Source organism: Lepisosteus platostomus, chromosome 25, assembly GCF_059453375.1.
Source record: "Lepisosteus platostomus isolate fLepPlt1 chromosome 25, fLepPlt1.hap1, whole genome shotgun sequence".
In the NCBI taxonomy this organism is placed as follows: Eukaryota; Metazoa; Chordata; class Actinopteri; order Semionotiformes; family Lepisosteidae; genus Lepisosteus; species Lepisosteus platostomus.
Window position 1 is genome coordinate 5,326,427 of NC_142635.1, and position 24,107 is coordinate 5,350,533.

The window sequence follows — 24,107 nt, forward strand, 5'->3', positions numbered from 1 at the left end:
CCTCTAGTTTAGGGCTAATTACTGTCTCTTCATAAGTAAAAGAACTGAGTCTTTTCCATTGGTAATGAGCTCAGTTCTGTCCTCCATTTAACTGAATGGGAGCTACATTCACAGTTATCCAGGAAGCAGGAATTAACCCAGTCTCGAACTACTGCTGGAAGAGTCGTGTTAGCAGTCTGGCCACAACATTCCACAGTGCGTTACGTGCAGTTGGATCAATATCATCAAGCTGTGAAGGTCTGCCGATCATCAACCCTGAACAACTTCTGCCTCTTCTCTGCTAAAACTACTTCATGCACAGTGTTGTCTTTCTCTAGCATGGGGTGTGTTGTCAGTTTTCAAGCCTCAGTAGTATAGAAATCAGGAAACAGCAATCAATCCCCAATCACAAGCCAGTACTGGAGAGACAATCATCCATCCTTTCATCTTCTAACTGCTTCATCCAAGTACAACATCACCGTGTGATCCCTGGGCACAAGGCCCTGGACAGGATGCCAGTCCATCAAAGGGCACACACAGACACAAACACTCACTCCAGAGTCCGTTTTCCCAGAAGCCAATTAACCTACTATCATGTCTTTGGACTCTGGGAACAAACCCACCCAAACCTGGAGGGAACATGCAAACTCCACACAGACAGCACCCCAGTAATTGAACACGGGGCCTCACCACTGCAACACAATCATGGTGACCACTGCGCTACCCCGCTTAGAGTCATGCATTGTAAGAATAAAACCAGAAATCTGGCGTCTGCATGCCATTAATTAGAATACAGTTACAACTGGAACTACTGTACATTGCCTTGAATCAATGTATCAGTCAAAAATACCATAAGCAAAACTAACAATAAATCAAAGCATTTTCTCTGTAAATGTCAGGGACTTGCTGCACGACAGTGCTGAGTGCGCTAGCTCTCCAGTTTGTTTAAAAACAAAACCAGTATCTTACCGGTTCTGCAGCCTGAGAACACGCTCAGCACCACACACTGGGGCAGTGAGTCAGGAGCCCCAAATCCTGTGGAGACCCTAGATTACAGCACAAAAGAAAAAAAAAACAGAGAGCAAGTATCAGCAACATGCTTTCTTTAAGACACGAGCAGGGGGGTTAAAAACAGGCGTCGGAATCTCAATATTTGCATGACTACGCTGCTAACGAGACAATCGCACGCATCGGTTGCCAAGCGCAGAAACCTGTGGGATTGTGGGATATGCGGACTCTGGGTAACTTCTAACATATTCGTGTTCCTGAACTTTCACAGATCTTCCAGCACTGGGGAGCTGAATGGTTGGACATCAAATGGCCTCTCTGTTACATCCTTACCCTCTAATTACATCCAGGGTCAAGTGGACTCCAGGTAGGATGGGTTAACCCCAGATTTGAGAGTGTGACCCCTCACAGAAAGTCATTGTGTTTTAGAACAGTCTCTATCATCGTTCACTATACACTCTGAGCACTGCTTTCCTCTTGGGTCAGGAACTGACCTGTTGGCTGTTCTTTGGCCAGATTGCACGTCATCAAGGCCTGTTTATGAAACGATGCAGGGTAGGTTGAAGGCACCGTGCAATTCTAACTAAAAACATTGGAAGGCAGACCAAAGTCTTCAGAAGAGGGGTGTTCTGCTGTACGGTGGTTATATATTTAATTAAGAATGCTACGTTTGCACGTGAGCCTTAATGCCTAAAAAAAGCAGCAATCAGAGAGATCTCCGACTGCGAGGCACAACACCAAGCACAAACGAGAGCAGACACAAACACATCAGGAGGGGTGTCTGGTATTTCCATGAAGCACAAAGGTGTTATTGGAAGTGTATTTTATAAATACGTGTGTGGGCAGGCGTTCTATTGCAAGAATGTGTACTGACAGTATTCTCCTTTCATGCTGTAGTGCCTCCTGTCCAGGAAAGAAGATTGTTTCTCTGAAGTGCATAGGTAGAATCTTTGTTCTTTACCTTGGTACTGTGCACATATCTCACACCACCTCTATTTCTGAGAACGAGGCTCCCTAAGCAGGACTGCACTGCAGTGCTAGCAGGGCTGGGAAGGGTTAAGCCAGACAGAGTAGCATCAGGCTCCTATGAGCCTGCAGTGTTGATTCCTAGAAGTACAACTTGTGCTCCTGTGCGCACAGCGGGTTCCTGAAGTGTCCCAGTCATGGGTCACAGCAGGAGAGCCGTGCTGCTTCACAGTTGCATCGGAATTACATGCAGGGATGAGCAATCCTGGTCCTGGGAGACCAGCTCAGGTTTTCCTTCCAGCTCAGCTCTTAACCAGCTCATCCCTGGCTTAACAGAACCAATCAAACAGCTTCTTCCAGCTCTTCAGGTGCTGGTGCTTTTTGGAGACTTGGGAAATCTGCAAACAGCCCAGCACAGCAGGACCGGTCTTCTCCTCCCGATCCAGTGAAACCCAACATTTGATTTTGGGCAGTAGCAGTAACATTAGGGTGCCCCGCTCCGAGAGTGAAGAAAAACCGATTCCTGACAGCAACAGCAGCACAGGAGAATTTAAGCGAGCTTCTCGATTTAAAATATTCACTCAAAGAGGATATCAAAAGCTATAGCATCAATAAATATCCTTAACATCAAATAAATCTACTCATAAATATTCCTCAAGTTTCTAAGAACAATCACATATACGAATATATAAAGATGTATGTTTGCAGATTCTCACACAAAACTGTACTGAGATGCCTCCTGGGATTCTCTTGAAGGCTGAGCTCTTCATGCTCTAATCCGTATCTTTCCTCACCTGCTCATCCCCCCCACTTACCCCCTTTTCTCCCTGTATTCCTGGGTCTCTCATCTCTGCCCTGCCTCCTGATTTCTTTTCTCTCATCTTCCTGCCTCTTCCCCTCCGCAGACTGTGGAAACCGCCAAGCCGCCAGCAGGATTGTCGGTGGGACCGAGGCCAAGGCGGGAAGCTGGCCCTGGCAGGTCAGCCTGCATTTCAACGGCTTCCCCACCTGCGGGGGGTCCCTGGTCTCCCCGGATTTTGTGGTCACAGCGGCTCACTGCTTCCCCAGGTGAGAAAACAGCGGCCAATCTCTGCCCAGTGGTTGCGTCTGCCCCACATTCCTCCACCTGTCCCTCTCACGCCACTGACAAGAGTTTGATCATTTACATTCCCACAATTCCCAGCAACTGATCGCTCGTCCGACACCAAAGCTCTGAAAGGGCTGCTCACTTTCATATTAAGTATATGAAGAAAAAAGTACAAGTCTGTTTAGTTTTCTTTGCTTTCCAGCATTGTGAAATGGAGTTAATTAATATTCATAATTATGTCTTGCTCATGAGAGATGCATGCCACAAATTGCTGCTCTTTTTAAGATGAATGGAACCAGGGCAGCATAGTAGCGCAGTGGTGAGCCTTGCAGCCTCACAGCACTGGGGCCCTGGGTGCAATTCCTGGGGGTGCGGTCTGGGGGGAGTTTGCATGTTTTCCCTATGTTCACATGGGGTCTCTTCCCACAGTCCAAAGACACACGGGTGGGTTAATTGGCTTCTGGGATAATTGACTCACTGGTGTAAGTGTGTGTGTGTCTGCCCAGCGGTGGGCTAGCATCCCACCCAGGGTGTATCCTGCCTTGCTCCTGTTGCTTACTGCGACCCTGTAGCAGAAAAAGTGGTGAGAACACAGATGGGTGGAGATCTACTGCCATAATCATGCTGAGAGACACGGGCTGTGTGATGAACTATACAGCAGGCAGATCTGCACGCCGTCCTATATGACACACTGCAGGAATCAGAGTCAGGCAGCAGCAGCCAGTTGTTACCCAGTCTGTAAGCACATACAGGAGTCAGCAGTCTATACCCTCTACCCACAGCTCCTCCCCCAACTTCCAGAACCCCAGCTACTGGCGCGTGTACACGGGCCTGGTGTCCCAGCTGAAGCTCCCGCCGCCTTCCTTCGTGCAGAAGATCATCCTGCACGAGGCCTACGACGAGACGTCCCACAACAACGACATCGCGCTCCTGCGCCTCAAGACGTCCGTCAGCTTCACCGGTGGGTGGGTGGGGGGGGGTGGGGTAGGGGGTGCTGTCCGACTTCCCCCGCTTTTGCTCAGCTGCCCTCGCTTCCAACTTGTCCCCATCTCGCAAACTGCCACCCGCAGACTTGCCTCCTGTGTCTGAGGCAGCTACAGTTCCCCACCGCCACGTCTCGGGACATCCCCGTCCAAACCAACTATTCTAGGCTTGTGGGCGCTTCATATGGATTTATAACTAAAGCAAAGGTGGTGCAAGGGGTAGCAGCACCAGGGCCCTGGGTTCAATTCATGGGGTGCTGTCTGGGTGGAGTTTGCATGTTGTCCCCTTGTTGGTTTCCTCTCGGTGCTTCTGGGAATATTGGCACTGTTTGTGTCTGTGATGGGCCCCGTTATGGACTGGCATCCCGTCCAGGGTGTATCCTGCCTTGTGCCCAGGATTCACACTGTATTCCCGTGCTGGATAAAGCAGTTAAAAGATGGATGATGATTCTGTGCAAATTGTCACTTCTGATCGACAATGTTTCTACCATCAATGATGGAAGGAAGGGGTGGCAGGGTGGGGAACACTGCTGCTTCGCAGCCCTGGGGCCCTGGGGTTCAGTTCCTGGGGGGCTGTGCGTGTGGAGTTTGCATGTTCTCCCTCCGTTCCTGTGGGGATCCTCCGGGGGCTCCGGTTTCCTCCCACAGCTCAAAGCCAAAGACCCCAAATCGGATGAAGCAGTCCGAAAACGAATGCGTGGAGAACGAAAACCATACCCACAAGACCACTCGCGACCCCTGCGTCACTATTGGCTGACATCTCCAGCTTATTCCCTGGCGCAGGTGAGCTCCAGTTTCTGCAGCTGGAGCTTGGAGTCCTACAGCAACCCTCAGCAAAACTCTGCTACATTAAGGCGAGCTTGAAATTGCTATTTCCCTTCTTCCTAAATGGGAGCAGAGTCCTTGATTTAGCATGATTAGGATAGCTTGTTTTAAAGACCCCCGCTGAGAAGCACAGTCTTCCAGTGTTGGGAAACCATGTGCTTGGTGTTAATACATCAGCTATGATGGGGGGTCTTGGCACCTGACTTTTTCCTATTTTACCATCATCCATTTCCCACCCAATCTTCTAGAACAGATTCCTGTTTCTACTGGAGGCCTTCCACAAGCTCCTTGAGCCCTTAAACATGCGAGATTATGCTACTCTCATCGCAAGATGACAGTTCGCAGGAGGGAGGGCCAGGATTATTACAATAAACCAAAAGGCCTCTGCGAAAATCTATTTGATTTCATTTGCAAAACCCACGTCAATCGAATGCCATTTAAAACGAGACCTCAAAGCTCAAAAATAACTTTATGTTTAAAAAAAACAATTCGATTAAGGGCAAATTGACAATCTGCTAACCCACAAGGCTGTCAAGCATAAATCGCAATTACATATTTACTCCGAGAATAACTCTCAGCAGAAATGGGGTCGTTTTCCGTGATTGATGGTGTCATAGAACCACTTCCACTGAAATGTGTTTTTCGTGCAGCAAGCAGTGTTAGCAGACCGTACACTGCCAGTGGAGAGAGAGAGAGGCAGTAAAGCTTAAACATTTAGCAAATAAAATGCTGCACGCATATTTTAACAATGATAATAGATCCGGCTGAAAGCTTTCATAGTGAATCAGACAGTCTGAATGGCGCGTGAAAACTGAGCTGTCACTGATCCTCTTGATCTGCCGTTACGACAGTGTTGGATGAGATCGTGTTCAGGAGACGCTGCAGCCCATTTGCAATCGTTTAAAAAAACATTTTTTCCCTTTAGATGGGAGGTGGTGCAGCAGTTAGGATTGCTGGGGCCCCGGGTTCAATTCCTGGGGTGCTGTCTGTGTGGAGTTTGCATGTTCTTCTTGCGTGATTGTGGGTTTTCTCTGGGTGCTCTTGTTTCCTCAGATTTTGTTTCTTATAAAATGTTTTGTTTCCTTAGATTGTTGAGGGACATACTGGCTTCTGGAAAATCGGCCCTGGTGTGTGTGTGTGTGTGTGTGTGTGTCCAGTGATGGAGTGGCGTCCCATCCAGGGTGTGCCCTGCCTTGGGCCCATTGCTTGCTGGGATAGGTTCTGCCTCCCCGATCAACCCTTTGCTGGATCAAGTGGTTAGAAAATGGATGGATGTTAATATTGAACAAAGACACAGCTTACTTCAATTTCATTCCCCCGTCTCATAAGTTTCACATGTGATCACAAAAAAAGTAGCCGGACGTTTGCACTGCAATCAGCCACCTCGCCTAAATTAGCCCAACATTTCTCGGAGAGTGGAAACAAAAACTTGTACTGTAAGCACTCCCAAGCGAGTACAACATTTATATTTATTTATCTGCAGAACCAATAGACCAAATTCCATTGAGTAAATATAAGAACACCACTTCTAAGATAGTCTTTACCGTACTAGGGCTTCCTTTACTGATCAATTCCAGTGGAACATGGGAACAGAAGGCAACTCATTTCTGCTTTGCGCGGAGATGTTCACATAAATAAAACAGTCAACTGCACTGTGCATTTGGTACTGAACTAGGCCAACTTTCATTTCGGGAAATGAAGGCTCCCTTCAGAAAGAACTTCTCAAGTTTACAGACAATGGCAAAGGAGGAGAGTGAGTAAACGCCGTGGAAGCTACAAAGCAAATTCAAAAAGACATCCGGTCTGCAGGAACATCTGGCAGACCACAGCTGCCGCTAGCAAAAACAAGCTACAAATGAAAGATTGGAAACACCAAACTTGACATTATTTTATTACTGAAAAACATGCCGGCGGTTGTGTTGACCCATTTGCATCTTCTAGCATATGTTGGAAGAATATCAAAAACCCAGTGTTAAGACATGCACTTTAAACTATATTAAAGTGGCATAAGACTTCAATTAAAATGAACTGATGCACTGTTAACGTATGATGATCTTTCGTTTCGGTTACTCAAGAAAAATAAGAAGGTACAGTTCCTGAAATCAGTACAATAAAAAAAAAGAAAAAACAGAGATAGGGAATCCATTTGAAACAGGGAACAGGAGGCACTTTACACAAAGCGTGGTGGGAGTATGGAACAAGCTGCTTAGCTCAATTCGCACCCGGGCAAGGTGGAAGGGCCAAATGGCTGGCCGCGTTTGTAACCCTCCCTGCGTTTTGATTTCAGCCAATGTCCAGCCCGTCTGTCTGCCAACGGTCAACCAGGTGTTCACTAAAAACACCGTGTGCTGGATCACTGGATTCGGGACACTGCTGGAGGGGGCAGGTAAGGGCACCATCTTGGGCTGAAGGAGGGGGGAAGGGTGCAAATAGAGAAGTAAAAAGACACTCCAGAAATCGGGAGAAAAGGCTTTTCCGAATGTGCACAAGGTTATTCGCGGACTGGCATCACCTGCCGGGAGCCGGTTTTCCCCGACAGATCAACTCGGGCAGGGGAAGGGCTTTCAGCAGCACTGAGCACTTCGGGTCAAAAGTTTTGAGTCTCGAGGCGCGGCTCCGGGTCAAAACTGACTCACGGTGAGGATGATGGTCATTCCAGTAAAGGTCACCAAGATGGTAGAGCAGACTTGGCCAAACAGGATCGACCAGTTGGAGGAAAATTCCACCAGTACTAGTCGTTCCTTACCACTCTTCCTAAGGGGAGAGACGGTGAGAGGTTCTCGAGAGACGGACCAGTGTTGGGTTCACAAGGCCAGCGGAAACAACCCTGGTCTGGGCCAGGGCCAAATTCAGGTTAAAAAGGGCGTGCAGATCCACCACACTCGGCTACCAAATACAGGGGGATCCATCACAGAAGGACAGAGTTGCGAGTCAGATGGAGACTGACTCAGCGCGTGTGCTTTTCTCCAGCCCAGGGCTCCACCAACCTGATGGAGGCGTCAGTGAGCATCATTGACTTCTCCACCTGCAACAGGCCCACCATCTACAACGGCATGCTCACCCAGAGCATGATGTGCGCAGGGAACCTCAATGGTGGAGTCGACTCCTGCCAGGTGAGCAGGACAGCTTTGTTCCCCGCTTGTTACAAGACGCGCGTTTCTCTCCTCCTGATGCTCCGTCCGGTTCCATGGTGTCCATTTCTATCAGTCCATTTTCTAGCCACTTTCTCCTGTACTGGGCCCTGGGGGAGCCATCCCAGCAAGCAATTGGGCACAAGGCAGGGTACACCCTGGATGGGACACCAGTCCATTGCAGGGCAAACCCACACACCAGGGCCAGTTTTCCTAGAAACCAATTAATCTCTAAGTATGCGTTTGGACTGTAGGGAAACCAGAGCACCTGGGGGATCATGGGGAGAACATGCAAACTCCACACAGACAGCACCCCAGGCCCAGAATAGAACTCGAGGCCGCAGTTCCGTGAGACAGTTCAGTTCAGTTCAACTGGCAGTTCAAATGTGGGATCTAATCCTGCTTGTGATAAATCACGCACAGCTCACAGACCAAAAGATGCTCTGTGCAGATTCTCGACCTGGGGACACAGGTAACCCAGCTGCCAAAGACTTTACTGTGGCCAGACCTCCAGGCCTGGGTATTTGACTCTCGTGACAGCAGTGCAAATGTTCTACCAGCAGTTCCGCGCGATCAGCACTCACCACTCACCGAACTCGTGCCTGCACCTGTTCCAGGTGAAACCGCAAGAGAAGATCGCGCATTTCAGAGATGACTTACATTTTTTTAAAAAACTCTAGAAATGCACGTCTGGGGCAAATGAGGAAGTATACAGTATCAAAATATCCTCCCGGTCATAATCGGAGCTCTCATCCCAATCCAAAACGGGACAAATGTCACATAGTTGGGGCTCACGGTTGACAGAATGCAATGAACTGGCTCACCAGGAACACGATTACATTGTTTTCCCGGAATCTGAGATTCCAGTTTCCCTCAAATGAAATAACAGGAATTTCAATTAGCACACCTGGGTCACGCACTTGCTTCGAAACTTGCTGAGATTACTAGCAACGGCCTCATTCTTTCTCCTCAGACGACAGGCAGAGTTTCTAGATTCTTACAAACAGGGCGCAAGAGAGGAATTTTAATGGTAGCAGCTCCAGTAACAATCACAAAGTGGCCATACTAAATTACAAAATTAAGGTTTGAGCAAGAATACGTCAATGGAAGGAAAAAGATCAAGGACATCGGACAATTGAAATCCAGCTCTCAGATAGCACTCACAGTTTCTGTGTGATTCAGATGAGCAGCCTAGCCTTATGCCCCATTCCAGACAGACTCAGAGCTTTTACGCAAAAAAACAAACCTTCATTTGGAGGTCTTCCATAACATCAGTTGAGCAATACCTACCTATTGTGAGACAAATCCTTTACCTTGAAAAGTGGAAAACTTCTCAGAAGCAAAGACAGCTTTTTTTCCCCTCCTTCCTTCTGATTCAGCACTCCCTCCAACTTTAGAAAGCCTCCTTCGTCCAATAAAGCCCAGGTGTGATTTAACTTAACAACACACACCTGGTTTGAATTTTTGTTGGGCGCCTCGGTACCCATTGTGGCTCAAGACTGAATCACGGTCAGGGCTTGAGCCAAGATGGCTTCCTGCTATGGAAGCCACCAAGAGACATTCAGAGCAAGCCAAGGATTCGGAGGATGTAGACTCCATCACGCCGCCTGCTCCTTCAATTTGAAATCGAGAGCGAGAGCAAATAAAGCGCTCCGAGGAGCGGAGGGGAAAGGCGTCAGCTCGACGTGCTGCTAGCGACCCCTGTGTATATTTGTAGCTGAGCCATGGTGGGATTCGGCTGTAGCTGTCTAACGCGGCTGTGGGGGGAAAAAAAACAACTGTGGGTATACAGCGCAGCTCTTAGAGAATAAAATGACGCTCCACTGTGCCGCAATATTTATATTCATACTTTGGTTTTTCTACCTGCATGCAAAACCCGGCACTGGGCTTCTTCGCTTTGCTAGTGAAATTAGATTTCTTTGCAATGGGTGGATTACATATGAAATATATAATCCAAAAGTGGCCAGCAGAGGAATCCTACTCCGTTGGGCCCCTGAGCAAGGCCCTTAACCCCAGCTGCTCCAGGGGCGCCGTATAAATGGCTGACCCTGTGCTCTGACCCCAAGCGTCTATCCCTGTCTGTGTGTCTCATGGAGAGCAAGCTGGGGTCTGCGAAAAGAAATTCCTAATGCAAGAAATTGTACAGGGCTCATAAGGATCTTATCTTATAAACTGGGGGCTCTGGGTTCAATTCCTGGGGTGCTGTGTGTGTGGAGTCTGCATGTTCTTCCCCAATTTGCATGGGTTTCCTCCCACAGTCCAAGGACATGCTGGTGGGTTCGTGGGCAGGATGTCTGTGTCTGTGTGCGCCCTGCGGTGGACTGGCGTCCCGCCCAGGGTGTACCCTGCCTTCGGCCCAGTGCTTGCTGGGATAGCCTGAACTGGATAAAGCAGTAAGAGGATGGGTGGCTGGATACCAAGAGGAGAGCTGGAGTAAAAGGGCCTCTTTTTTTGTTCCCGGCAGGGGGACAGCGGGGGGCCCCTGGTGTGCCAGGTGCAGGACCAGTGGTTCTTGGCCGGGGTGACCAGCTGGGGCGTGGGCTGTGCCCGCAGAAATAAACCCGGCGTCTACAGCAACGTCACCCAGCTGTTGCCCTGGGTCTACGCCCACATGGAGGTGAGCCCTTCTCTCTCCCTCTCCCCCGAATCCCCGTCCAACTCGGCATCCCAATGTGCAATTCACGCTGCTATGTGGAAAGTTCTTTACAAATGCATGTCATGAGGTTTGTCTGTCTGCTGCCCTGTTTTAATTCGTCCGGTATATGTTGGATGGATGTCTCATCTGTGTTCTTGCTGAACTGATACACTAGCAAATTCCAGCAGCCTTTGTCGTGGGGCGATAAAGAGACCCAGGTGGAGCTAATGCGTTTCTCCTGTTGTCTTCCCCCACAGTTAGAGAAGCCTTAACAGCACTTTACCGACGGCGCACAGGGGAGAGGGGCTGCCCACGCTCGTGTCTTCCAGAACCCATCGCTCTTCCGAATATCCGATGCCCTTGAAGGGCACGCGAACGGGGCTTCGGGAACGGCACACCTGCCTCTGCCTCACTGTAACTTCTGGGTGTGATCTTGGGGACAGTAAACTGTGTGGCCAGCGGCTGGAAGCTGTTCCCAAGCACTTTCCTTTCCATTAAAGCTTTCTTCTCCCCTGGGGGGGAAAATCTGTTTCAAGGCACAGTCCAGTACAACCAGGATGGGCGGATGTTCATCGCTTCGCTGTTCCTGTGGTGTGTGTGAGCATCGATCTGGAAGTTTGTAATGAGTCAATAACTATAATAACAAAAGATGCACTAACGGCACCCCGTCTCTTACTGGGGTTTTATTATGTAGTTGTGGCAGTGAACAAACATCACATCACCCACACTGCCGGGCCTTTCTTCTGGAATAATCTGTGGAGTACTGCGCTTTGCTCAAGCAATGAATCCCAGATCTAGAGGGAGTTCGGCAGGGCCGGAGGCCTGACCGCTCCGGATCTGGTACTCCGCGCTGCGAGAGCAATGTTTGGTAGGGATGTGGGGACACCTGTCTCCTCTTTATTTATACAGCTCAGGCTTTCTTCTCCCCCGAGGAGGGGGGAATCTGTTTCACGGCACAGTCCAGTACAACCAGGAAGACCAACATCGCTAACAGACAGGGCAGTACAGGAGTGTTACAGGAGATATGAGTGTTGTTTTACATTGTTTGAGAGAGATTGCAGGGGGTGGGGGGTCAAAGCTTTTCTGAGTCTGCTGCTGTCACACCTGGGGACTCGGGTGTCTCCCAGGTGGAAGAAGTGTAAACTCACAGAGAGACACACTTCCCATAATGCACGTGGCCTTCTTTACAGCTCTCTGTGTGTGGAGCAAACTGACGCCAATCTGATCTCCCCCAATTACCCTGCCACCTTCCCCACCTATTACAATTAACAGCGCTGATGTTGCCACGCCGACGAGCGAGACAGCATGTGTTAAGCCACTTTCAAAAATAACAAGCGAAAAAAGAGTTTTATCTACCTTACAATCGCTGAGCCTCCTCAGGGAAAAAAAACTAATTTTGTTTTCAATAAAGGGGGTCACAACATGTGTCCCATCTCAGGTTTTGGTCTATAACCGGTCCCACGTACTCTACAGACTGAGCATCAGTTTCCGAGGGGTGTTGCGTTTTTCCCCAAAGTCCGCAATCAGCTCCTTGGTTTTCAAACCATTTAGCTTCAAAGAGAAGCCATCATCACTCCATTCGCTTTTGAGTTTAACCATTTCCTTTGACCACTGAAGAGACGCGCGATAGGGGAACAGAGATCATGCTAAGAGCATTGGCATCTGTTACTCCATTAAGGTTTTCCCCTGAGTCTCTAAACCGATGGATTTTCATGCAAAGCAAACATCTGCTTTGAGATTTGCAATTAGCCTTATGGATGAGTTTAACTCCTTGAAACCCTAAGGGTTAGGACGGTGCATTTCAGCTCAACCCAGTGTCATTTTGTTCTGTTGTTCTACACTTAAGGCTGTCACTTTAGCCCTGTCCTGTCACTGATGTCTAGTGATTAGTGAAACAAGTTCACACCCCCTTCTCTCTTCCCCCCATAAAAAGCTGTAAGCAGCCATCTGCCAGTGTGACCCAATCTCAAGGAGCTGGAAAGTGAAACTCATCTTACTGGGCATTCGAAACAGCATCATCTCAGCTGGAAATGAAAGAGGACTGGTAAGACTAGGAGTTTGAGGAAATTGCTTGGGAACAGCGGCATGTGGAACGACCCTGGTGAAAATACCAGGTGAAATGACGTCTACAAACCCTGTCGCACTTCACAGCACAAACCCGCCTGGAGTTTTATTCTGAAACACTAGCCTGTCTTCCACCGTTCGTTTACAGAGTGGGAATAGTCACCTTAGCCCTTGCAATCCACTGTATTGTTGTACTTGGAGCAAACCAGTTGCTTATACTGTATGTAAAAAGCTCCTTGCATTTATAAAATAATAATAAATACACTTACAGTATAGAGCTCTTTTCTGGACACCACTCAAAGCTCTTTACAGGTCATGGGGATCCCCTCCACCCCCACCAGTGTGCAGCCCCACCTGGATGATGCTCCAGTCCTCTCCCCACACACCAGCTCTCAGTGGGGAGGAGAGCAGAGTGATGAAGCCAGTTCAGAGATGGGGATTATTAGGAGGCCATGACTGGGAAAGGCCAGGGGGAAATCTGGCCAGGACACCGGGGTAACACCCCTACTCTTTTTGAGGAACACCCTGAGATTTTTAATGACCACAGAGAGTCAGGACCTCGGTTTTACGTCTCATCTGAAGGATGACACCTTTTTACAGTCTAGTGTCCCCGTCGCTATACTGGGGCATCAGGACCCACACAGACCGCAGGGTGAGCGCCCCCTACTGGCCCCACTAACACCTCTTCCAGCAGCAGCCTTAGCTTTCCCAGGAGTCTCCCATCCAGGAACTGGCCAGGCTCACAACTGCTGTGTTGCTGAGCTTCAAGTAGGGCTGCTAGTTGTGAATTCCAGATTGATACAACTGCTGGCTGCATCACCCTGCGAAAAAAGCATTTTTCATCTGGAAGGAATCCAGATGCTTATTCTGTAGGAGAAAATGCACTTAATACACCATGAAAGCATCCACTGGGGTAACACAGCAGCCCCAGTATGCTGCAGATCAGGGGGTGGAGTGACAAAGTGCTTTATTAGTTGAATTAAGGGGTACCTATGGAGATAACATTGTTCAATCCCTGAGTAAAATTTAGCCAATATGCTGAGATCCCTAGTGTTCAGAATAGTGCCACCTGCTCTTTAAACAACCACATAAACAGGACCTTAACATCTCATCCAAAGGACAACACTTCCTAAAGCACACTCTAGCCAGTCAATAAAGCAGATTAGAAAGTCAAGACCCATCCACAAGAGGGCACCTTCTGGCCCACCCATTAACAGAAAATGGGGGGGTCTGGATCCACATTTTCTGCTGTCTGCTTCATGAATACTTCAGTGACCTCACAGAGAAGACATCTGATACCCAGGCAGCACAGTGGTGAGCATTGCTGCCCAGCAGCAGTGCTGGGGCTCTGGGTTCAGTCCCTGGGGTGCTGTCTGTGTGGAGTTTGTATGTTCTCCCCATATTTGCACGGGTCTCCTCTCACACTGCAGTGAAATCTCTGCTGCACAACCTGTACTTATTCGCTCGTCCATCACAGTGCATTAGTCACTACAGTGACTAGTGAGCAGGAAGGGCCGCTTCACGTCCCAGTTCTCGCAAACTTTCAGTACAAAATACAGTATGCAGAAATACAAAGTTCAAGATTGATCTGAATGCGGTCAATGTTGCGATACCATCAAAGAAATTAATTTCCGTTACTGAGATTAAACCGGTCTGAGAAATTGGGACAGTGGTTCCCCTTTAAGACAGCCTGCGAGGATCACGCAAAAGAGACAATTCTTCCCCAGAACAAAGCTCAAACCTGTTTCCCTGCTATACGCAAATCCTGGCTTCAAATGTATCATAATCTATTTAACTGTGTAAAGCATATGAGATGCATTTAATTACCGACAGAATTGCTTTCCTCTCAACAGACTAAAATTCTGCCTACCAAAGTCTGATTACTAGAGCTGAAGTACGTGCAATCTCTTTCCCTATTACACGGTTTTATCGACAATTTGCCATGCTTAGCGTCTTTAGCCAAAACCTTGTTTTTACAGCCACCTCTACGTTTATCTGACGCACGAGGAAGGAGAGATACAGCCTCCCCCTAAAAACTGCACTGATATATTTAGATCTCACTAGTGCTTTCATGGGCAGCAGTGGTTTAGCTTTGCTGCCTCGCAGCACTGGGACCCTGGGTTCAATTCCTGGGGTGCTGTCTGTGTGGAGTCTGCACGTTCTCCCCATGTTCATGTGGGTTTTCTCCAGATGCTCCGGTTTCAATTCACGGCCCAAAGTCGTGCTGGTAGGTTAATTGGCTTCTGGGAAAATCAGCCCTTGTGTGTGTGTGTGTGATAGACTTCCCACAACCCTGTCCTGGATAAAGCAGTTTAGAAAATGGATGGTTCTTTCATCGTGATTAAAATATGGTGTGTGCTTCGGAGACTCATCTTTACTTTGTACAATGGTTGAAACAAACCAGGAGATTCATTTTTAAAACACTCCTGCTGCTCTTTTTTGTGATACCGTGCTGGTAGTTTGTTTCCAAGACACCAGACTTTTCTTGAGTTCTAGTAAAACAAGGATTGTGAAAAAGGGAAGTGTAATGCACGCATGAAAAGGAAACGTGTCACGGTTTCACATGCTTGCCTGCCGTTGCATTTTAAATCATTACAAATCGTCACAGATTTCTGTCTGTGTGTGTCCTGTGACAGACTGGCGTCCCGTCCAGGGTGTGGCCTGCCTCGCACCCGTTGCTTGCTGGGATAGACTCCGTCTCCCCTGTGACCATGAACTGGATAATGCAGTTAGAAACTGGATGGATGGATGAATATCAGGATCTGACGAAAAACTGAAGCGACAGTTGGAAATATTTGCTTCAGCTACATTTCAAGTGAACCACAGCTCTGTTAAAGTCTATTTAAATGGCTTCCACCACTGTGATCACTATTCCACTCTATTCTGTGCTGTCGTGGTTTGTGTTGCTTGTTAGATCCAAACATTACAGAATGAGAAGAGCCTCGTCTAGCCCATTTGGTAGCGAATAGCTAATCGAGCCAGGGAACTCAATCAGCCATTTCTTAAAATGGCCAAGGCACGTTCTGAACTATAAGTGACAAAACTGCTTAGCACTAACAACTCTTGGGGAAACAATGGAGTCTGCATGGCTCTAGAAGAGGTGACCAATTGTTAATTAATTGTGGAGTGTATTACACTAAGGGGTGACCTCCACCAGAGATAAAGCGCTCAGGTGTCCAGTTAATCAACATCTGTGTCTCTCTCTCCTAACAGATTGCTTAATTAGGGGGAAGGGAACCAATTAAGGACCCGTTAGCTGGTCTCCAGGATCCACAGGTTATCCGCAGTGGGCGATGTGTTGTTTACTCTCCTAGTCTCTGCAGTGTGTGCCGGATCAGAGGTGTCTCGTCCTGGCTCTGGGAAGCTGATGCATCTGTAGGTTGTCTCTTCTTAGTATCCGAGACACTGGAAGAAACTGTCAAACTGCTCCCATTAAGTCCTTAAGGAGCCGGTGGAGCTGGTTACGGACTGAGTTGGAATGAAGGATCAAGACTGCCCAGACCTGGTATAGATAGACACTGGCAGAGTTCCTGCGGAGCAAGTCAGGAACATGACAGCTCAAGTCTGCCCTTGTTGTTAGAGGCCCGACAAGTACTGTGGCAGGCCATCCATTTTCTAACTGCTCCTTCCAGCTCAGCTGCGGGGAAGCTGAACTCTATCCCAACAAGCAACAGGCACAAGGCAGGGCACACCCTGGATGGGACACCAGTCCGTCACAGGGCCACACACAAACACGCACCGGGGTCAATTTTCCCAGAAGCCAATTAACCCACCAGCATGCCTTCAGACTGTAAGAGGAAACTGGAGCTCCCAGAGGAAACCCACACAAACCCAGGGAGAACATGCAAACTCCACACAGACAGCACCCCAGGGATTGAACCCAGGGCCCCAGCGCTGTGAGGCAGCAATGCTCACCACTGAGCCACTCTGCTGAACTGCTGTGGGAACCTTTATCTCAAAAACTATCTGATAAAAAAAAATCATTAATCTCCACAGCACCTATGCGATGTGAATTGGTGATGATACTGGGCTAATTGTGAGACTCTGCTTCAGTGAAGCGTGTACAGTACACCGTTATGTTGTAGGTCACCAGGGGCTGGGTTCAGTCTTTTCCTCTCTACCGCTGCGTGACTTTCCGTCAGCAGACGAAAAATATCCTCCTGAACTGTCTTTTGGTTCTCGGCTTTTAGTTCTGGGAATTTCTAGGAATTGCGGGATGCGCCTGGTTTAAAAACGGTCGCTATCCAGCCGGTCTCTCCTGTGGGATGGGCACTTGTCTCTCTCGGGCTGTTATCGCAAAGCTCCGTTGTTGAACATCGCGACACGCCTATCGCCGGCCCATGCGCTTAAACACACACCACCCCTTCTCCTCCCAATGTCATTTCCCTTGTCTTCTCCTGATCCGAAAAAAAACAAAACAATTTCAGTCCATCGTGGCTGAACTGTCTCGTTTTTCGAGCGCAATCTGCGCCTTTCTCTCTCTATTGAGGGGCAATTTGCACTCCAGTACCCAGATTGAGGATACTGGATTGGAACCAGTGCTGACAACCTGGATACTGGACACAGGAGTGTACCTAGAATTAAAAAAATGGAAACTGGACACAGGACTGTACCCAGAAATAAAAACCGGGGTGAAAAACGAGTGTCGCCAGACTCCTCACAGTCCCTAACGCTCCCTGCTGCCCAGAGCAGGCTTCCGCCTGGCGGTCAGGGCTGGGTTATCTGTTGAATGAACGAGGCTGCTTCCTCCTCTGGACGGTCATTATTATTAATAATTATTATTATTATCCTTCTTATAAAGAAATATCTCCCGCCCCCCTCCCGTAACCAGAGCCCACCGCCTCGCCAGACATTCAGTCGCGCTCAGTCAACGGCGTGGGGCGTGTGAGGAAGACAGAGCAGAGGGAGGGAGGGAGAGAGAGAGAGAGAAAGAAAGAGAGAGACAAACCTTTCGGAAAATCATCGGAGAAGCGATTAAACGCCGCGACCGACAAACTAACACATTTCAGCGCCGTGTCCCGCCTCGACCGACACCAGAATCCGCTCAATGAGCAGCAGAGCGGCGGGGAGAAGATTCGTCTAAAAATCCAAATATTACAGGGGGGAAATACGAATAAAAGACATATAAAGTAGCCGAAATTCTTTCTTGCCGAGACAACAATAGCGGCTAACGGGATTTTCTCTTCGCTCTGCCAGAGGTCGCTTAGATACGGAATAATTAAGGTAAGACAGTAAGTTTGACGTCTGCCGTGCTGCTTCATTGTAACCAGGGCGAAGGTAGATACCAACGGTCAATGTGTTTTATTTTGCCTGTTTTTTTTCCCTTTGTTTTCAACTGCGTGCAAAATAAATTTAGAAAAAGAGCAGCGGTGTTAATCCGTCTGCCGGAGCGGGAGGAATGCGGACTACGGGGGGGGATCTGTGGTAATCCGGTTTATGGGGTCTAATTGGCCGGTTGATGATTTTCAATGATTATCAGTGGGAAATTACACACAGGGTGGTTTGTTTACTACGAAATAACGAGAGCGGGAAAAGTAGTCCAGTCTGAGCCCATTTCCAATTTTCTCCTGCGCGGGGTGCAGCCGTTTCCACGACGCTCCACCTGGCCGTTTCCTGAAGGTTGGGGGTTTTTTTTTTGGTCCGCTCAATTTTCTCGCGTGGGACGAGCAGGTGGCTCCGGCGTGTTTGTGTGTTTCTCCAGCCACTGCTGCGTGTCGCCTCGGCGCCGTGTTTCGCGACGCGAGGGTGTGCCCCCTTCGGCTGCCTGGCGTCGCGGTGGCGCGCCAGGGCATCGCCACAGACAGGGCGCGACAGAGCCCACCACCCCACGGTTACACGCACGACCGTTTCCACGGGGGGCGAAGACAAGCACAGAGACGGAAAAAAGGTTGTTGTTATTATAGCCTTTGTGCCTTGTATCAATAATAACAACAACAACAACAATAATAATACTCATAATAATAATAGGGGTTATTATTATTACAGTTGGTCAAAACATCCGAGTCTTGTTCTGAAACACAAAACAACACATCGCTCCTTGTTTTATTTGGGGTGTCGGAACAGCAGCGGATTATCGGGAGAAAATCTACAGGTTGGACAGGAGGGGAGGGGGTCTGGGGGGGAGGAGGGGCTGTTGGAGCCATCTCTGTTGTCTGGAAAGTGCTGGATCGGAGGCTAATCTTTCCGCGCTCCTTGCGAAATCGAGCACAGCGCGCTGGGAGGCAGGGAGGTACCGTGCCGGACCGCGGGTGTCCGGGCGTACACGCACCCCACGCATCGCCCACGTAGACGGACGTTTAATCGTTGAGACGCTGTACTGCGTGTTAATTATCACGCAGTGACCGCTTCTTCTATTTGCGGTGGCCGTGTGGTACCAGTACCGGTCCCGGGACCAGTACAGTAAACAACGCCTAGATCGCCTGAGCCCCGAGACCACTGTCCTTTAAATGGGGTTGTTAAATGTCTACAACATTAATAGCGAAAGACATGGATAGCATGGATTAGGAACCTCGTAAAATAAACAGGACATTATCGCCTTTTTTTTCCAGCACATGTCCACGCATGTGGTCTCCACGGAGCGGTCCGTGATGGAATTGGACTGTGCTGTTGTTGTTGTTGTTGTTGTTGTTGTTGTTTTTCCCCCGAGCTCGGTTCCACGGCGCTCCTCGCACGACGCGGACACGAAGGAGCCTCTCTCACCGGCGCGGCACGTACAATCTTGGGTATCCGGGCTGCGTACTGTAAGTCACGCCAAGACAGCACCGGCAAAAGAGAGAGTGGCGGCCATAATATTATCTTTAAAAAAAAAAACCCCAACAGACGTCAAAATCGGCAACGCAAAAAAAAACACGGGTGGGCAGTTCTCTAGGATTCTCCGTTTGCTTTCTGTGCCACGACCGCCCCTCCGTCAAGAAGCGCCGAGGAAAGGCGACTGTTCAGTGTCACTGCGAGACGCGTCTCTGAGAGAAAGCGACCGCCTTTTGTAGATGTAAACGTTAATATCGCACAGGCTGGCCAAAACACGTAAAAAGAAAACACGGCTTTTGTTCGTGTGGTCGAGCGACCAGCGACACGCTACACAAGAGAAGCCCGTTGCCCGTGGGCTGGGAGACGGTATGTGGGTCACGGTTTCGCGGTCTGTGATAATGTAAAGGGAGTCGACACGCGTGGTTTCCCGTCTTGTGTCTCATCCCTTAACCAGGTATCCGGACCCGTACGACCCCCCAGCGCCTCCACGACTCAGCCCTTTTGGTACTTTTCATGGCAGAGCCACCTGACGGCGCCGGTTGCCATGGTGACCCCCCCCCCCCCCCCCCGGCTGCTAATCCGGGAAGAGGGGGACCAAGTGGCCTCCTCCCCCCCTCGTGTCCGTCCGGGCCCACTGCGCGGTTGGCATGGTGACGCACTTGGCCCCGTCTGGCGAGACCCTGCCCCAGATTCAAGACGGGCTCGCCTGTTTGTTCGGTTAACGGGCGGACGGGAGGGCAGGTCGGCCGAGAGAGAAACGAGGAGGGGGAGAGACGGGAAGGGGTAGTGATATAAAAAGAACCCCATCTTGTTTACTTTTTCAAGTCCCTCAACACCGGCACACGCCGGGCGCTGGGCTGTCGTACTCCAGACTTTACCGATTGCAATCAGAGAATAACAGAGAAAAAAAATTACAAAAACGTCTTGTAACTACAGGATATGGCTACACTTCCATTTAAAATCATACTGTGTGTACCCTTCATGTACAGTACGTCTACAGTGTTTATTCTGCTCCCCGGGGCGATACTGTAGTAGAACCCTAAGCAGACAGATAAGGAGCCGAGACTGAAATGAACGGACGTCCAGTAGCTCCAACGTTTCAACAAACGACCACAACAGTAATACACTTGATATTTACATTTTTATATAGCGCCATCACAAGTGGCTCCTTAAAGCTCTTTAGAGGATAACAGAAACCCATACACCGTGAGAGGAGATAGCGGAAGGGGGTTTGGAATACAGTACAGAAGCACAGGAGGAGAGACAGGAGCAGATCAATTAAAGCCCTTCTAGAGAAGAAGGGTTTGAGTCTTGATCTGAAAGCGCTCAGGGGAGATGACTCTGATATCCCAGAGTGCTGGGGGCGCTACAGAAGACGGCCCCCTTCAGCCGCAGAGTGCAGACAGGCCCGGGAGACAGACAGGAGACCAGAAGTGGACCAGCGAAGGGTGCGAGCTTTTCCCCCTGCGTGTCTGTGTCCGAAACGGACGCGGCTCGTGTATCTCCCGCCGCGGTCTCTGCGGCCCCGGCTCTCCTAGCGGGTATGCCCTCAGCCTCCTCCGATTGCTCCCGGAGTTTCCTCCCCGAGCTGCTGGGCTCGGAGGGGACGGCTTCCTGGTGGACGGGGATTAACGGCACTCAATTCCCGTGACCGCGAAGCCACGGGATTAGGCGGGTTGGGGAGGGGGAGCAGTTGTCGGGGACGAAAATACGGAACAGGGTCTGCTATATCCCTGAAGACGTCGGAGAACGTACAGTACCAGCCAGCCACGGCCTGTCCCATGCGGGGAGGGCTCTGTGAAGCCGTGTCCCCTGCCAAATACTGTCCCTTAGCTCTGCTGCACTAGAAATGCCAGATGGCATCACCTGGAATAAAGCTGCCAGATTGTGCCTCTGACAGCAGCACGGTGCCTCCTGCCACCTCATCCCTGAAATCAGCATCATGAAAATTGAAGCGTTTGCCTCCTGATGGTCCAACGGCTCTGTGTTTCAAGGGGGGACCACGTAACAGGGCTCTGCTCTTGGGCACTGTGCACCGGGGCACCATGTCACAGGGCTCTGCTCTTGGGCACTGTGCCCTGGGGCACCGTGTCACAGGGCTCTGCTCTTGGGCACTGTGCCCTGGGGCACCGTGTCACAGGGCTCTGCTCTTGGGCACTGTGCCCTGGGGCACCATGTCACAGGGCTCTGCGCTTTGTCACTGTGCCCTGGGGCACCATGTCACAGGGCTCTGCGCTCTGGCACTGTGCACTGGGGCACCATGTCACAGGGCTCTGCTCTTGGGCACTGTGCACTGGGGCACCATGTCACAGGGCTCTGCTCTTGGGCACTGTGCCCTGGGGCACCATGTCACAGGGCTTTGCTCTTGGGCACTGTGCCCTGGGGCACCATGTCACAGGGCTTTGCTCTTGGGCACTGTGCACTGGGCACCATGTCACAGGGCTCTGCGCTCTGTCACTGTGCCCTGGGGCACCATGTCACAGGGCTTTGCGCTCTGGCACTGTGCCCTGGGGCACCATGTCACAGGGCTCTGCTCTTGGGCACTGTGCACTGGGGCACCATGTCACAGGGCTTTGCGCTCTGGCACTGTGCACTGGGGCACCATGTCACAGGGCTCTGCGCTCTGTCACTGTGCACTGGGTACCATGTCACAGGGCTCTGCTCTTGGGCACTGTGCCCTGGGGCACCATGTCACAGGGCTCTGCGCTCTGGCACTGTGCCCTGGGGCACCATGTCACAGGGCTCTGCGCTCTGTCACTGTGCCCTGGGGCACCATGTCACAGGGCTCTGCTCTTGGGCACTGTGCCCTGGGGCACCATGTCACAGGGCTTTGCTCTTGGGCACTGTGCCCTGGGCACCATGTCACAGGGCTCTGCGCTCTGTCACTGTGCCCTGGGGCACCATGTCACAGGGCTTTGCTCTTGGGCACTGTGCACTGGGCACCATGTCACAGGGCTCTGCGCTCTGGCACTGTGCCCTGGGGCACCATGTCACAGGGCTCTGCTCTTGGGCACTGTGCACTGGGGCACCATGTCACAGGGCTTTGCGCTCTGGCACTGTGCACTGGGGCACCATGTCACAGGGCTCTGCGCTCTGTCACTGTGCACTGGGTACCATGTCACAGGGCTCTGCTCTTGGGCACTGTGCCCTGGGGCACCATGTCACAGGGCTCTGCGCTCTGGCACTGTGCCCTGGGGCACCATGTCACAGGGCTCTGCGCTCTGTCACTGTGCCCTGGGGCACCATGTCACAGGGCTCTGCTCTTGGGCACTGTGCCCTGGGGCACCGTGTCACAGGGCTCTGCTCTTGGGCACTGTGCACTGGGGCACCATGTCACAGGGCTCTGCGCTCTGGCACTGTGCCCTGGGGCACCATGTCACAGGGCTCTGCGCTCTGTCACTGTGCCCTGGGGCACCATGTCACAGGGCTCTGCTCTTGGGCACTGTGCCCTGGGGCACCGTGTCACAGGGCTCTGCTCTTGGGCACTGTGCCCTGGGGCACCGTGTCACAGGGCTCTGCTCTTGGGCACTGTGCACTCTCTGAAATCCAGACAGCGCAGAGCTCTGTCACGACAAAGAATCTGGTCTGAGGGCATGGCGGCGTTGTTCGCCGACTAGGGAGGGGCGCTGTGTCCCCCAAGAGACCGGGTTCGAATCCCAGCAGGGGCAGGGAGAGCTACAGTACACTTCTCAACCCCACAAAAGCTACATGCTGTGGCCCTACATGGCTAACTAACTCCCTGTTGACGCCGAACAGCAAGAATGAAATTGACTTATCACACTTGTGTTCAGAGCAACTGTGATCGTTTTGTCCTTTTACTGGTGACCTGGCATAGACGGTGCAGTTACAGGCGGGTTCTTTAGGATCTCGGTATATATTTGTCATCACACTGGCAGAAAACCGTGATCTAAATTTCTGTTTTGAAAGGTGTGCGAGTGATGGCGTCAGTAAAAGAGGAGGGGTGTGGCGTTAATGAAATGATTGCCGAGCTGTGTCTCTGACCCGTCCTTGTCAGTTGAAGCTGCTGAAGGGTGCCTTAAGGACAATTTCAACAGAAAATGCGTGTGGATATCTGCATGCAGGTCTAAGAGGGATCTGTTGTAGATCCCATTACATTTTATTATGAGCAAGTGAAGATCACAGGAGAAGGTTTTTTCTCGCTGAAGCCAGAGTTTCAGTTTGTCAGCAACGACATTGCTACTGCAGGGTCAGTGCCTACTCTTCGCCTTAGTGCTTACTAAAACTGCACTGATAAATAGGGACAGTGTTTCCTAGTGTTCAGGCAACAGGTGATTTCAAGATATGTCAGGAAAGAAGCGCAAGTTTGCTCTCCCAATGAATCCTAGTGGGGGCCAGTGAGCTCAATCTCCGATGAGCCAGTCTGGAACAAGATAAAATTCTCCAGTCAGGCCAGGAGGTGCATCTTTACACAGAGGGTGGCAGGAGTGTGGAACAGCCTTGTTGTTGAAGCCAATGGCTTTTTTCGTGAAATGGATCAGTTCTCTCCTAACTACCAAACGGGTTACCTCACGGGGACCTCAATGGGCTCTAGTTTGCGACTGTTCTTATGTTACTAAATCACAGAGACAAAGTAGCTGATTGCAAACAACTTGTTAACATGGGAAGGAAAACACTCTGCCAGCAATTGATAAATAAAAAGAATAGCATTTTAATAGTTTTCT

At 50.3% G+C, this 24,107-nt stretch overlaps 2 protein-coding genes and 1 long non-coding RNA gene across 4 annotated transcripts in view; 2 read left to right on the forward strand and 1 right to left on the reverse strand.

Moving 5' to 3' along the window:
• Nucleotides 1–12,951, forward strand: part of tmprss13a (transmembrane serine protease 13a) — a 26,354-nt gene extending 13,403 nt beyond the window's left edge. For both annotated transcript variants that reach the window (XM_088619158.1, XM_088619159.1), the window contains 8 exons: nt 1,259–1,354; nt 1,885–1,928; nt 2,859–3,021; nt 3,823–4,001; nt 7,136–7,234; nt 7,819–7,961; nt 10,444–10,596; nt 10,872–12,951. In XM_088619158.1, coding sequence (XP_088475284.1) covers nt 1,259–1,354; nt 1,885–1,928; nt 2,859–3,021; nt 3,823–4,001; nt 7,136–7,234; nt 7,819–7,961; nt 10,444–10,596; nt 10,872–10,886 — 892 coding nt within the window. In that variant the 3' untranslated portion in view covers nt 10,887–12,951. The remainder of the gene's footprint in view (nt 1–1,258; nt 1,355–1,884; nt 1,929–2,858; nt 3,022–3,822; nt 4,002–7,135; nt 7,235–7,818; nt 7,962–10,443; nt 10,597–10,871) is intronic.
• LOC148640913 (uncharacterized) lies at nt 948–21,504 on the reverse strand. Its single transcript, XR_015930008.1, has 3 exons — nt 21,186–21,504; nt 2,769–3,096; nt 948–1,025 (listed from the first exon to the last, which is right to left on the reverse strand). It is a non-coding gene; the product is annotated as an uncharacterized LOC148640913 (long non-coding RNA).
• The window catches only part of fxyd6 (FXYD domain containing ion transport regulator 6), a 29,260-nt gene continuing 22,670 nt past the window's right edge, over nt 17,518–24,107 (forward strand). Inside the window, exon 1 of the mRNA XM_088619160.1 lies at nt 17,518–17,901. The gene's annotated coding sequence lies outside the window, so the exon portion shown is untranslated. The remainder of the gene's footprint in view (nt 17,902–24,107) is intronic.